Genomic DNA, 16,645 nt, shown 5'->3' with positions numbered 1-16,645 from the left:
TTTGTGGCAGATTTCAATGTTTTAATGGCATTTATTTATTTATTTATTTATTTATTTATTTATTTCATGGAACGGCATGTTTTGATGTAATGGAAAGACATGTTCACTGTTTCCTAATAAAACAAAAAAAAGTATGATTTGTGATTAACTGAAAATGGACTGACATTTTAGTAATAAATATTTTGTGTTAATTTAGCTTAATTTAAAAATAAACATAATGACCTGTAATGTATCCATTAATACATTTACAAAGATCGTTTTCAAAGAGCATCTTTGTCGGTTATACTTAACATTTTAGCTTATAAATTGCTGTCATTTGTTACAAGGGCAATAATCTACAATGAGGTATATATTTATTGGGGAGATGCAAGTGCACTTATATCTGCCTTGTGCCCCACAGTACATTTAAGATGTTAATTAATTATCAGTACTTTGTGTTATACTACCATAGTTGTTTTTTGGTAGTATTCTTACACAGTGTTTGGACTTTCTTATTTTTTTCCCCTCTGCAAAATTGCCAGATACCCAAAACTAAGACCCAGTGTTTCTGTGGAATTTTTTTATTTATGCATGTAGGCTACAAGAAAGACCTAAAGAGAGCATTCCATCAGCTTTGCTTACTTACACAAATATGTGCAAATATCTGTATACCAGTTACTATTTCCAAAATTATGCAATATAGGGAAAAAACAGTAAAAAAAGGCATACTGTGGTGTATAGAATTCCCATTGATGCAATTATGGAAGTTTAGGTACTTTTTCTATAGTTCATTGATATCAAAAAAATATTACCTTACAAAATGCTTATTAAATTTAACAACCTTAGAAAATTGCATAGCACATAGTACCAGGTTAAAAGCCACATCCGGATGAACTGTCTCTGATACTTTATCTCTATGATTTTTAATTTTACAGATCTCAAGCACTATTAACACACCAATCTGTGAATCTATATGACTTATATTTTATTCATAGTTCATATACAATGATCTTTACATTAAACTGCATGGTATTAAGTGATATATTAGATAAAATTGCCACTTCTCTTTTGCATGTGTCTAACAGAACTCTTTTCAAACTATCTGGAAATATAGAGAGCTAAATATATTTTTCGGTTCTTCAGAATTGTGTACTGTAAATTGTTGCTGGACTAATTTTATTCAGAGTTGTGCACTGTTATTTTTGATTCACTGTATAGTTTTTCAGATCTCTGCTGAAAGTGTTTTGTCCCACTTCTCCCTGTTTTCTGCTGTGTCTTATGTTGGTAGAACTGTTTTTTACAGCTTGTGTTCTCTGACTATCTGAAGGATTACTTGCATAATAATAGACCCTGTTAGTTAACAGCCTGCATATCATTGCTGGAACCTGTGTCTAACAGAACTCTTTTCAAACTATCTGGAAATATACAGAGCTAAGTATATTTTTTTGGTTCTTCAGAATTCTGTACTGTAAATTGTTGCTGGATTAATTTTATTCAGAGTTGTGCACTGTTATTTCTGATTCAGTGTATAGTTTTTTTCAGATCTCTGCTGAAAGTGTTTTGTCCCACCTACCCTCCCTATCTCTGGTTTGTTTAAATTTGGTGGCTTTTGCAGTTGCCCACCCCACTGTAGATTTGATCTGAGACACTCCCCCCCAGTCCTATCTCTTTACCACATTCTACCTAATACACTCCTTCTGCACTTGTTTTTAGTCATTTTTAATTTAATTGCATTTTTTAAACTGTTTGGTCTAATATTGCTACATACTCAAGTGTGCTAACTTGCACTGCATTTGAATTCTTTTACTGCCCTTTTAGCTACTTTTCTGTAAAAAAAAAAAACAGAAAAAACAAAAAAAACCGTAGGCCTGTTTCCTATCTTTCCTGAAACTAGTGTAGTCCAGTTACAGATTTGCTGTAACCAGGACGGTATGTAAGCTTATGAGCCCCCCCCAAGCCTTTCTGTGTTGGAGGGAAGCCTTCTAGCTTGTCAGTGGGAATGGTAAGCACTAGGTAACCTGTCTACCACATAAGGAATGGTTCTGGCCCAGAAATTGTAGTTATTGGCCGTCTGGGCAATCTTTTCCATCTCTCTCAACTTTCTGATTTGAAAGCCTGCATTTGCGCTTGTTTCTTTCCTATAACTAGTCTAGTGCAGATACAGATTCTTAGCTTTAGCACTTGAATTTTTTTATTCATGCTCAGCACTTGTTCAGAACTTGTTGTAAGCACTAAATAAGCTACTAATTACTATAGCACTAAACCTTCCTCACTACCTAGAGGAAAACAGTTTTTGCACTTACTTTTCTCACTTGCTTAGAGAAAAACTGCTCTTATACTCACTTTCCTCACTTATCTAGAGGAAAATAGTTTTTTGTTCAGGCATTTCCAAGGGTCAGTTCCCGGTGTTCTCTCCTGCCTATCTGATGAATCTGGGCATCTTGGGGCAATGTAGAAATTGCTTCATGTACACAGACAGCCCTCTCCTCCAACCACCCAACACTACAACCTGTGAGAGCTGCACTTATCTAGCCAAACTGGAGGTAAAGCTCTCTCCAACCAAGACTGAACTTGACACCACACATCACATAGTCTCACTAAATCTACACCATCAAAATCCACACATAGAAACACAAAAACATTCACGGAGGCTTTCAATAATAATCTGCCAAAACAACAGAGACCTCCAAAGCAGAAACGCAAGCAACTTCCACCCACCAACACAACCCAAATAACACATAGCCCATAGACTCAGTGTGCCACGCAACCACAGCCAGTAAGGCAGAACAACTTATCCAACACACTAGTCATAGGTGACTCTATAGTCAGGCACACTGATGTCCCACTCACCAGGCTAAAGAAGGAGAAGGTTACTGTCAGCTGCCTGTCGGGTGCCAGGATCCGCCACATAATCCACGCACTCAGGTCACTCCAGAACAAGTACAAATATGACTCTGTCATTGTCCGTGTTGGTGTGAACGACCTGAGACGTACCTCCCTGGACTACATGAAAAGGGACATGGAAGAGCTCTCCAATCTTGTAGCCCAGGCAAGTATGACCCGAGCCCTGAGTAGCATTCTTCTATCACCCAGAATGATACTGCAGTACAAGGGCAAAATGATTGACTTCAACAATTGGCTGAGCTTCTGGTGTCATTCTAGGGGGATCCAGTATTTGTCTGCTTGAGATGACATAGTCGACAGGCCACAATGCTTTGCCAGAGATGGCCTGCACCTGTCACCCCTGGGATTCCAGATACTGGCTAAGGCTCTTGCCACCCCTTTAGTGCCTTTTTTAGACAAGGTTCAAATGACAAATTCACCACTGTAACAGGAACAGGCAAGCAAAAACTGATGGTAATGCTACTCAATGCTAGAAGTCTAAATCTCAAAATGCACTCATTTGAGGCACTCCTTAAAATGGAGAATATCGATATCTGTGCAGTGACTGAGACCTGGTTCAAGGCTCCAGAGAGCACCCCTGCACCACCAGGCTATAACTCATAGCACACTTTTCAGCCATGTAACCTAGACTGGAACACCAAAGGCGGCGGTGTGTCCATATTCATTAAGGATATCCACACCTTCAGGCTAGTTGCTCAGCATAATGCATCCGAGGTTATCCAAGTGCAACTAACTCTGGGCAAAACTGCAATTGAAATTGTAGCTTGCTACAGATCCCCCACCATGCCCCAAGATTCCCACTCCTCTTTTCTTGATGTACTGGAAAATATTAGGGTTCAACCAAACACCCTAATAATGGGTGATTTCAACTACCCCACCATTAACTGGGAAAACTATTTGTGTACCAACTCCTTCACACAATGATTTTTGGAATTCATAAACTCCATTGCTCTGGATCAACTTATCCACACCCCCACCAGGGGCAACAATATCCTAGACCTAGTCATTACCAACATGAGTGACCGGTGTTCCACACTTGAAGTCAACTCCTCGTTGGTCCAATCCAACCATAAGCTAATCACCCTTGATATCCACATCTTGCCCTCACCCTCCATTAAGGAAACCACGGTAAAAAATTTCTCCAAAGCCAACTTCATGCTTCATAAGACAGAAGTGGTGAACTTCATGACACCCATGCAGATGGACAATACAGTTACGACTGCTGAATCCTACACAATTGCACTCTATAAGCACTTGCACAAGTGCATGGATCGTGCTATCCCAAAAAGAACCAAGACACTATCCTCCAAAAAAAGGAAGCCAATCTGGTGGTCCCCTGCTATAAACAAACTGTACAACAGAAGGAAGAAATTATTGCAAAAGAGAGTAAAATCCCTTGAGTGGAGGATCTCCCTGGTCAGCCTCAGTAAGAAGCTGAGATCCCTTATAAGATCCTCCAAAGCTAGCTACAAAAACAAAATCACCACTGATTCTAAGGACAGCCACAAAGCCTTCCATAGCTATGTCTCAATGGCAACACCCAGATCTGCTCTGAGTTACAGCACAATGGCACGAAAATTACAGAACCAACTGATATTGCTAACATCCTGGCAGATAGGTTCAGTGCTAACTTTACCCCCCCTCCCCTCAACCCCTAAAGGGCCCATATCTATACAGGAAGAATGCAGAGTCCCTGTAATCACAACTACACAGATAAAAGCTGCACTCTCTAAAGCCAAAAACACAGAATCAATGGGACCGGAAAACATCCCAGGCTGCATTTTACATGAACTTCAGAATGAACTGGCTCCCCACCTAAGCACCATGTTCAATCATAGCCTCACATCAGGCTTTGTGCCCACTGAATGGTGTACAGCAAAAGTTATCCCACTCCACAAAGGGGGAGCCACCACTGATCCCGGGAACTATCGACCTATTAGCCTGACGAGCCTGGTCTGCAAGGCCATGGAATGTATCATCATGGAACTCATAAACAAAGACATTGGTAACCTCCAAACTCTGGATCCCAACCAGTTCAGGTTTGTGAAGGGCAGATCGTGCCTCCTGAACCTGATCGACTTCTTTGAGGCAGTCTCCAAAGCTGTAGATGAGGGTAAGGTGGTTCACACAGCCTATCTTGACCTCGCCAAGGCTTTCAACACCATCCCCCATTCTGGAATTATAGCTAAACTCACTAAACTAGGTATAAATCCCTACATCGCAAGATGGGTTGCGAACTGGCTCACTGACAGAACCCACATTGTAAAAGTTGCACACTCCAAATCTGACCTCAAACCAGTGACAAGTGGAGTACCACAGGGTTCAGTCCTGGGAACTCTCTGTTTGGTATCTACTTCTCTAAAGTACAGGCTAACACAGAAGGCCTCTGGCTAATGAAGTTCACAGATGACTGCAAACTAGGAACCATAGTCGAGTCCCCAAATGATGTGGAAATCCTACAGAAGGGCCTCGCTGAGACAGATGCCTGGTGTCAGAGCCATGGCCTCAAGCTCAATGCCAAAAATTGCATTGTCATTCCCTTTGGTAAAAACTCTGTACCCATGAAGTACTACATAGACAGCAGTCTACTTAACACCGAATGTGTGATAAGAGACCTTGGGACCCAGGTGGACAGTAGTCTGTCCTTTGATAGTCACATCGCCACAATAGTCAGGAAGTCCTTCTATGTGGCACACCTCACCATAAAAGGATTCTCATCATGGAAAAAAGAGGTCATTGTTCCCCTCTACTCGACACTCATTAGACCCATTATAGAGTACAACGCCCCTTTTGGAATGTACCTCACAAGACATTGCAGCAGCTGGAAAGACCACAGAAGTACCTCACAAAGAAGATTACTGGCCTCAAACAGATGCCCTACACTGACTGTATCAAAAAACTCCAGCTTTACTCTGTAGCATATCGCCTACTCCGAGGTGATCTCTGCCTAACATATAAAGCTATGTCAAACCCAGAGCTGTTGGACATGCTACACCTAAAGAAATCCCAATCCCTCCAAGCTACACTGTGTAGGGACCTAAATCTTGTCACCACAATAAACAGGACATGCTGGAGGGATAGATTCCTGTCCCAGAGACTTCCCATACTCTGGAAAAGGCTACCCATCTATGTCAAGCAAAGTTCTTCATTAGCACTCTTCAAGAAAAATCTTGATGAATGGATGGGAAATGGGAAATTCTCCCCGGGGATCACTTCTGTGTCTCTGCTCGACAGTGGCATAGGAAAATAACTTCCTTGGGTGGCGTAAGCCAGGAAAACTTGTTGGCTATGCTTATGTAGGCCCTCGGGCCGATAGCCTAGTACCTACCTATGAACCTATAATAGGTACTATTTAAGGAACTGAAAATTATTTGATGTTTATATAATAAACAACTTTTTAGATTTAGCTTAGAATAAAAATGAATACAAAAGCCTATCATTGGTATAGTAAAGCATTTCCAAGAACCATTTTGCAAAGAATATATTTGCTGTTTATACTTATTTAGTATCTTTAGTAAATCTAGAGTTTAAGAAATGTTGGCATTTGTTTCCTGTATCATTAACTGTTTACCAGTGAAAGTCCAGGAAGTCGGAGGTAAGGGATGTGATTTCATTAAATGATATGGAGCTACAACATTAGAAAAATCAATATACATTGCAGTTTCATATTATGAATATTGATGTAAAAAACTGCACAGGGCCTATACAAAATGTATGTTTTTATTCTCTGTAGCTTGTTAATCAATAACTCAAACCACATCTCCACATTATTACCTCACTGTTTTATTAAACAAGAAATGGAAACTTATGTTCTTAAAGTCCTGTAGTAAATTCCTAATCTATTCACTATATAATATAAATTATGTATTGCAGGGTGCAGTTGTTGCTGTGACAGGAGATGGTGTCAATGACTCCCCTGCTCTGAAGAAAGCTGACATTGGAGTTGCCATGGGAATTACAGGATCTGATGCTGCTAAGAATGCTGCTGACATGATCCTTCTAGACGATAATTTTGCTTCGATTGTTACTGGAGTTGAAGAAGGTAATCTTTTTCATACCCCTATATATTTTCCATCCTACAATACATAATGTACACATTCTACAAGTAAATATACAATATACAGTAGAAAGATAACCTTAGAGGTACATTGATATAATTCCTGGTTATCCTTGAATCTTCACAAACTCTTAATTTGAAACCGACTTGTTCTGTCACATTGCTAATGTCTTCATAGAAGCAATATAAAGGAAAAGTAAAAATGATGCTTAAAAGTTAAAACCGGGATAAATACCTCACCATCTGGAATGATGGGCTGACAAAAGTTGCAAAGTGCTACAGAAATTAGAAGAAAAGACATGCAGGAGAGTAATCGTTTGCTCAGCATGTGAAAATCACAGCAGTGCAGCGGTTGATCACTCAGAGAAGTGGTGACTACAAATGACACACAGTTCCTTGCTGTTGTTGCACTGCATGCTTTCCTGATCGATGAATGTATGCCAGTGGTACCTAATTAATTGTCATCTACCGTGTGTGCACAATAAACATCAGTTCTCTGCAAGGAAAGAATGGGCAGAAACAAAACCAACCCTTACAGATAATAACTAATTTGGAAAAATTAATGCAAGGAAACGATTTTCATATAAAACAGTTCTAAGCTGAGATTAATAAATGTATGTATATAAGCCACCTCTTTCTTAACAATGACATTTGTGGTAATATTTACCTTATTAGACCAAAAATGCTTACAAAATGATATGGTGTTCTTCCAGAACTCCTGTTATATGGGACACGTGTATAATGCCTTCCACAGTTTGCTGATATTTCTTGAAAATATCTAGGTTTAGACTTACTACATTGACATATTTAATTTATTTTGCTGTATTTTTGATAGATACATTATAATCATACTTAATTCTCAATTCTCAGTTTTTTTTCAAGGTTTCATGCAGTCTTTAAACTAACTAAATAACTTCTGTAGTACTTTACAAGTGTATTTCCTTGTATCACCAAGGCATATATAATCTTGAGAGGACGTTTTCAATCAGCTGGTCAGCAGAATAATCCAGAATAAATATGTATGGTACTATTAAGAATATCATTCTCACACATGCATTTTTTGAACATTTTTACAGGTCGCTTGATATTTGACAACCTGAAGAAATGCATTGCCTACACTCTGACCAAGAACATCGCTGAACTGTGCCCCTTCCTCATTTACATCATTGCTAGCTGCCCACTCCCCATTGGCACCATTACCATCCTGTTCATTGATTTGGGTACTGACATTGTAAGTAATGAACTCTTAAACACAGAATTACAAAGCTAGATAGTAAATGAGTTGTGAGGTTATAAAAAATTCAACTTCTTGAGCTGAAGAGGATCAAACCAATCACTGGAAATATATGGCTTTACTAGAGCTTTTTAGGGAGATCAACTCATTATAACATCATGACTATAGTAGCAATTGAGAGAACTAAGTATTAGGAAAGCAGTGGTTTGTAGACAAGTATAATGTGCATTTGTGCAGGCTGACAAAGTAAAATATCACATCTATATTTATGTTACATTCATGGGAATGGTGAGTCATATATGGACATGAGCTTTTAACAGTATGGATTCAGGTAGGGTGAGGCGAACTATATAGCCACAAGTATGTTCTCCACCCATTGAGATGAGAGTTAAAAGATTCCTACCAGAAAAAAAATAAAACAAAAAAAAAAACAAAGAAAACTGCTGTGGGACAGTAGAACATCCATCTGTTAAAAATATAACTTCATGGAAATGTGTATCTTTCATAGTATAACTGTGCATTACACCAAGTTATACTTCAGACAAAGGAATAGGCCATGTGTACCACTGGATATGTGTGGAGGCTTCTATATGCTAAACTCTCCCAGGGAGATGGACAAGGGGTGCTTCTCATTTGGAACATCCAGTTAAACGTTCTTAGCAGAGCCCATCATGCTGGTGGGGTCAAGGACAGTTCAAGGCAGATACTGCTTCTGCAAGTAGGCACCATTTCCACTCCACCACCTTGGTCATCCTAGTATTGGAAGAAAACAGGACTAGAATGTCTGACTTTCTGGGCAAACTGCTCTTCATTTTTTTGTGTTATTTGTTCAATTTTCTGGTTTTATACCATTTTTGATGTGCTAGTGTAAGGAAATCTACAAAGAATTACAGATGTCAGATATAACTGACTGCATTTTTAATAATTTTTTTGTCTACTTGTAACTATTTTTACAGCAAAACTGTGGAGAACTGACCGCCTCATAGTTGAACTATATTTTTTGAAAGTGCTCATTACTGATTTGGTGATCCATGTATTATATTAGGTCATTTTCTCTGATTATTTTGGGATTTGCAATTAGTTTCCAGTTTCCAGAGAGTGATATGATTATGGCTTATGGTAAGGCTTTTTAAAAATGCTTACTCATGTTACAGCAGAGATTATGGGTGAGATGGGGTTGCTGAATATGCTGAATATGCTGAATTATATACCTTTTGTAGTCAAAAGTTCATTTGTGGTGAAATGGTATTCAAAACAGAGTTCTTTGTATTGCATTGTGAACTAATGAGATTGACATTTCTCAGTATCACAACAGAAGCCAGGAGTATGGGCATTATTGTAAATACCACTCCACCAACAAAGAGTTGCTGGACATTTAGGTACCTGGTTTCCCTCAAGACAAGTGTCAGCATTTTATTTTCCTGTTTAGTTGTTAATATGGTTCCCTATTACGAGATCGCAGATGAAGTTTGTAGAATGCATCTTGATCGAACCGAAAAGAGCGAAAAGGCAAAATAGCGAAGTGGCTTTTCAGCGAATTCTTTCCCTGGGAAAGAATTTGCTTGGCCGCTTTCGTTACTTTGCCATTTTCAACACTATAGTGTGGATCTCCATCTCGGAGTTGGTATAGTTAAGTAGGGGAGGTGCCCCCCATATTATGTAATGTTTTAAAGTTTTTATTTTTTTTTTATTTTTGGAACAGTGATTTCAATGTAAGCTTTTGCTTACACGGGGTTGATTAATTATCGTTCGCTTTTGTAAACATGCGATAATATAATATAGACCCATTAATACAACATCATAAGATCATGAGTTTGTACTGCACTGGATGCATGTGTGTTCAAAAATCACCATCATGATGATTTCCTAATTAAACGAAGAACTGTTGTTGGGAGAAAATCAGGCACTCAACTGTCGGGTGACTCCTTGCCAGTCCAGAGGCAGCTACAACTGCACAGAATGAGATTGGTCAAGGGTTGAATCCTCACACAAGGGTCAGTGTTTTCCTTTCCTTTCATATCTTGTCCTATCCAGTTCAGTCATTACTATAAGGTAGCAACCAAAGTGGCGACTGGAAGGTGAAAACTGCAAAGTCCAACAAAATCCACAAGATGTAAAAGTTAAGTCTACCAATTTGGCCATAGCATAAGTAATAGAAGACCTAACATTAGTCAAAACCCACATGGGGGGGGTTTAACATGTATTTATATGTGTGTTTAAACTGGGGGAATGTATTTTATTTCACTTTTGAGGAACCTGTTTCTTTAAAGTGGTTTCCCTACCAATTAATCAATCTGTACAACAAATGATTTAGATGAAGTATAAATGAAGCTGGATGTAGTAGTTTATTTTATCTTGTTGTCTGAAGAAGTTTGGCTACTAGCTGGATGAAAAGCGATTCGAATAAAATTGTGTGCTTAACTTTTACATTTTGTGGATTTTGTTGGACTTCACAGTTTTCACCTACCAGTCGCCACTTTGGTTGCTTTTTTTGGGTTTGTTGTTTGGTTTCTTCAGTATGATTACTTTAAGGTACCTCGGTTTGGACTTATGCATTTTGGTAGCAGTACAGTTTCTTACAGTTCTGGGAGGGAGTGGCTTCATGAGTTACCAATGGCTGCATACTGTTTACCAGTGTCAATTCAAATGGGATGCCAGTGAGAAGGTTGGAGTAGGTTATGCGAGCAAGTGGGTATTCTGGCAGTGGTATTAAATAAAGTATTTTGACTGTTGAAAAGCTTACAAGCAAAGGCTTTCTTGCAGGACTTTCTTTAATGCACCTCTATTCTGATATCTTTATAATGTTTTAATTTATTTGACTTTGGTGAGTAGTAATACTAAATTATTATACTTAGGTATGACTTTTAATGTATTTGTTGTAAGTTCTGTAAGTTAATATTCATTTTTTATTTCCTTTCTGTGAGGAAATGTCCTACATTTTTATAGGTATTTAGGTAGCTCTTTCCTCTGACTTTCTACGTTTCTGATTACTCCGTGGTGAGGAAGACATTCTTCATGAGGGTCACTGTATCAGATTTGGTAATATCTGACATTTACTCTTTCTGATTACTCTGTGGTGAGGAAGACATTCTTCATGTGGGTCACTGTATCAGATTTGGTAATATTTGACATTTACTCTTTCTGATTACTCTGTGGTGAAGAAGACATTCTTCATGAGGGTCACTGTATCAGATTTGGTAATATTTGACATTGACAGAACAGAGGAGGGGCATGCGATCGATGTTAAAGTTAACAAAGCTAGTGACTGCTTAAATGATGGACATAAACAGGTTTTTCAGTGTGTCAATCTATATCAGGATGGAGACACAGGTTTATGAACTTGGGCACAAGTAGAAGCGAAGAAAACACCTTTCAAACCAAGGAAACAGTCATGGGCACAGAAAAAACAGGGATATGGGCAGAAAAAGAAGTTTTACTACAACAAAGGAAAAAAGAAGTTTTTCAACAACAGAAACTTCAAGGGAAATGCCTATTGGAATGCGAATGAACATTCTTGTTGCCAGCAACCAGTCAAATCCTGCAATGCCCAAAACGGAAATACATGGAGAAATCAGCAGCACAACCATTATACAAAGGTACTGTTAACTTGAATTTTAAGACAGTTAATCTATCTTCTGTTGAATTCAGAACAAATTAATGTTTTATGTAAAGGGCTTAATTTTGTGTAATCTTCTAGGGCTAATATTGTATCTGTTATTAATTCTTTAAGGGGTTTTGTGCGCAAAATTAATTTGAATTGTTTTTTTCATGGTATTGCATGTCAACAATATTTTTTTAAAAACAACAGCATTTTTAATCCTCCTTTGAGGTCAGATTTAGAGGCATTTTTATTAACATGTGAAAAAAAAAGTGAGGGATTTATTAGCTTGCTAAAGCAAAAATGTTTTTTATAACATGTCTATGAAAGAAAAAAATGCTTTACAGATGTTAATTGATGATAAAGATGTTTATATTACTAAAGCAGATAAAGGCAACGCTGTAGTAGTCATGGACTATGTTTTTTATAAAAAAAAGTATTTTTGATATTTTATCAGATGTTGATTTTTATTATGAAGTAAATTGGGATGAAATTGATAAAAGTTATAATTTTATTGATTCATTAATTGAAGAATGGGCAGTTGAAGGAAGAATCAATAATGAATTGGATGAGTTCTTTTGTATTAAGAAGCCTAGACTGAGAAGGTCTTTTGGCATTCCCAAAATACATAATAGTTTGGATAAGCCATGTTTTGGGCCTATAGTGGCGAATGGTGAAAGTAAAACTGAGTCCATGTCTATATTTGTTGATAGATGCTTACAAAGCAGTTATTACAGCTGAATCATATGCTAAAGATTCATTTGATTTTATGCAAAGTATAAAAAGCATTTCTATAAGAAAAGACACATGGTTAGTGACTGCAGACATGTGTTCTTTATATACTGTAATTCCTAATGATGAGGGAATTGAAAGAGTCACAGAAGTTTTGAGAGGTTGTTCTAGTTTTGCTGCTGAGGAAATTAGTCTGCTATCTGAATTATTGGATGTGATATTATCTTATAATATTTTACTTTTGATAACAGATTTTTTAAGCAATGTAAAGGTGTGGCTATGGGGGCAGCTATGGCCCCTAGCTATGCCAATCTGTTTATGACTAGTTGGGAAAGGGAGCATGTTTTGAATTCTAGATTTGCTGAGAATATTTATTTTTATAAGCGTTTTATTGATGATTTGTTTTTTTTTTGTTTTTTTGTGGGTGGGTTCTGAAACGGAACTACTCGAGTTTTGTGAATATTTAAATTCTGTTTCTAGTTATTTGAAGTTCACTTTCAATACAAACAAATTTATTATTAATTACCTGGATCTGACTGTATATAAGAAAAGCAACAAACTTTTGGTTAAAATATATAAAAAGATGTTCAGGGTAATGGTTATCTGGAATATAGTAGTATGCACAGCACAAAATTAAAAAATAATATTGTGCATAGTCAGTTTGATAGAATTAATAGGCTTACTGGTGAAGATGATTATTTTTTAGAAGAGTGTTAAATTTTATGAAAAATAATTTTGATTAGAGGTTATCCCATGGTGGTTATAGATTAGGCTATAGCTAAGACTTTATTGGTTAGAGAGAAGGGGATATATTGTGATATGAAAGAGAATGTGCCAAATTTAGATTATAACTTATGTTGCACATTGGATAATTCAGAGGATTTACTTAGTATTAAGCAAGTTATTATGAATAACTTGAAGTTTTTAAAAATTTCCAAGAGATAAATAAATTGCTAAGTGAAAGGCCTATTTTTGTTATTAAAAGAGGGAGATGTTTAAAGGATTTTTTTGAAACCAAAAAATATTATGTTATTTCCAGTTATAATGGGTTATCAAAGTGTGAAGATTGTAATTATTGTTAAGTTTGTTTGTTCAAGCAATAAGGTCATTGTAAGTGCTAGGAACTATACTATTAATATAAGGGATAACTACAACTGTAAATCTAAATTTGTTGTGTATTTAATATTATGTAATTCTTGCCAGGGATGTTATATAGGGAGAACAATACGTAGTTTCCATCGTAGAATTTATGAACATCTTAGGGCAATGGATAAATTAGATTTGACTAATGCCTTAGCAAGACATGTTGCAAGTGTTCACAATAACATCAAAGTGGGGTTTAGGTTTATTATAATTGACAAAGTGTTGGATGCAGAAAAAAAGATGAGATGCAGAAGAGGACCTAAATTGGAAGGAATATGCCTGGCAAGTAAGGTTTAATACAGATGCAGATCCAGGTATGAATGAGAGAGAAATTTTTAATGCAATTTTATGTAAGAAACGGTTAAAGCACTGTTAGTGTAACAGTCATGTGACTTTTTTAGTATTTAAATGTAGTGTTTTTTGTGATACAACCAGGTCTGAAGAAGTTCTATGTGAATGAAAACGCTTACTGGTTGTTTTTTGTTTTATTAAAAAGTGTTTATATTTTATTGCCATTTTGTCGTTTTGTTTCTTCAATATTGAAAACAGACTTATCAGGAGCAACAGTAAACCTGCCTTCTCTTGAAACTCACACTACTTAAAATTGCACTGAAACTCATATTCCTTGAAAATGCACCTCTGTAGAATTTTTTTCCATTAAGCAGTGAAACAAAATGTATGAACCAATAAAAGACAATATTACCCATATGACAACTAAGTTAACAAACTGGTAATTGGTGTGAAAGATTAGGGCTCTTGTCTCCGGTAGTCAAGGTATTGCATTTGAGCCTGATCAAGCTAATTAACTACACACACACACACACACACACACACACACACACACACACACACACACACACACACTGCTTGTCCACAAAGGAAAGCAGTGTAGGTCCTCTAGTTAAGACCCATCTTTTTAAATCTTGTGTGTTAAACTGAAAGCTCCAAATGTTCTCTGGTTGTGTTGCACATTGCTGTGCATACATTGTACTAAAGATGTATGACACAAACACAGACCTTGCATCCTTCATGAAAAAAATGTATGGACACAAAAAATGTAAAATATTTAGTTTTTTAATTCTCTGTTTAACATTTTAATTTTGTAGCAGCTCCAAGTGGACCCCCCCCCAAGCTAGTGGGCCCTAGGTAACTGCCTAAGTCACCCTGTGCTGCATCTAGCTCTGCTGTCAAATGTCCATAGTTTTGCAGAAAACCCCTGGTTTTGCCTAATTTGTTTGCCCTTTACCATGCACTTTTTTTATTTTCTAGTAAATCATTGAGAATTACAGCTAATCAATAATGCCAGTCATTAAAGTTTCACACCTCTTATAACAATTTATATGCTTTTCAGTGACAGTAGTGACAGTGTAGTGCAGGTCATACCTCTGAACCACCTAATGCATGTGCACAATCTGTTGTTCTGTTAACTATTTAAGTGAATTAGAGCAATATTTAAAAACTGTCCCTGATTTTGATCCTTTCTCTCCCCAATATCTTTGAATATATACAGAATTCTTAAAAAAGTTGATAGGCTTGTTGCTGTCTGTTGGATGGCACTCATTAAGTGGTTTATTGGTAGAGAGCTATTCTATGTGCCCTATTCACAATTAGGTTCTCTGGTCCTTCCAAGGTAGTGGCATAGCTACTCAATCTGATATGAATTTTCCCCTCAAAACATACTGGCTATGCCCCTGCTCCAAACCAGACTAGTCATCTACCTCTATAAATTTGACTTACCTATCCAGTACCTACTATCCTCTACTACATTTCCCATCTTATTATATTTTTCTGATCTACCTTTTTTCATCATTTCTATCCTCTTTATATACCTTTTCTTAAGTAAATCCTTTGCTACAATACTACACATCTAACTTCCTTTTTTCTCCTTCTGACTTAACCTGTATTATGTCTCCATACTTCAAAATAGCACTATTTTATGGTGCAGGACCTCAGTGTTAGATCCTGTTTAACCTTTATGCTGTAATTCACGTTACAATTTCTGATGATTTTTTTTACTATGATAATTCCTTGTATCTACCTCTGACTTAACCTGCATTATTGTCTCCGTTCTTTCAATTTGCACTGTTTATGACTTTTTGCCTCAGTGCTACATCCTATTACAACCTCTATGCTTTAATACATGTTACCATTGCTGATGTTTTTTACTTATTAGGAAAATTGCTATTTTTACTAGAATATTTGATTTTTATTTTTTATTTGTTTGTACTTGTATTATTGTATTGGAACATGTCTTGGAGCTTATGTCCCCGGGCCTCTACTGAAAATGGACATATATCCAGTTGGACTAGCCCAGTCAACAAATGTAAAATAAAATAAAAAATAAAATAATATGAGGGCGAATTTCTTCCAGTAAAGACACCAGTGCCCCAAACAAAGAAGTGCATGATGCTCGTTTACAAATGCATACAAGTTTTATGACCAGTTGTACTCTTGGGCATGTATAACTATGGCTCAGTCAACACATTTGTGTGCCTGTCAGCGGCATCAGTGATAGTGTAACTCAGGGCTCTCCTATGAAGCACCGGATCACTGAATCTGGCTTTCTGCATACAGAATCATTTTGTGACCATATAATTTAAAGTTATTTCAGAGCTGGTAATATTAAAACAACATCCCATTTCCACACTTTATTAATGAAAGTGAAATGGTGCAGTAAACTATAACATTATAGTATTCAGATTTACTACTCCACAAACACATTTAAACTTGCATTCACAGGACTTAGCATTTCATGTCAACTGAGTCTTGTGGCCATATGTCTTGCCAGTAGTCACACTTAGGCCGTACTCCCTTTCTCTAGGACAGCCAGGCCAGTCAAGTCCAGGGTTAATTTAGTGGGTACCCATTCGATCATCTAGGTCTCATTTGAAGGATGGTAGTTTCATACATTGTGTAATCTGCAGGGCCATTCTGTTCCAGAAATAGGAGAGGTGCTCTGTGATAAAACCAGCTCATTTTATTTATCTACTGCTAAAGA

At 37.1% G+C, this 16,645-nt stretch overlaps 1 protein-coding gene across 1 annotated transcript in view; it reads left to right on the top strand.

Moving 5' to 3' along the window:
- Positions 1 to 16,645, top strand: part of ATP12A (ATPase H+/K+ transporting non-gastric alpha2 subunit) — a 534,499-nt gene that overhangs the window by 346,350 nt on the left and 171,504 nt on the right. The window contains exons 16-17 of the mRNA XM_044081130.1: positions 6,757 to 6,925; positions 8,017 to 8,171. Coding sequence (XP_043937065.1) covers positions 6,757 to 6,925; positions 8,017 to 8,171 — 324 coding nt within the window. The remainder of the gene's footprint in view (positions 1 to 6,756; positions 6,926 to 8,016; positions 8,172 to 16,645) is intronic.

This window comes from Protopterus annectens, chromosome 8.part0 (genome assembly GCF_019279795.1).
Source record: "Protopterus annectens isolate FY-2018-M chromosome 8.part0, PAN1.0, whole genome shotgun sequence".
Taxonomy (NCBI): Eukaryota; Metazoa; Chordata; order Ceratodontiformes; family Protopteridae; genus Protopterus; species Protopterus annectens.
The sequence above is the reverse complement of the archived record's forward strand: the minus strand, read 5'-3'. Positions and strand labels throughout refer to the sequence as shown.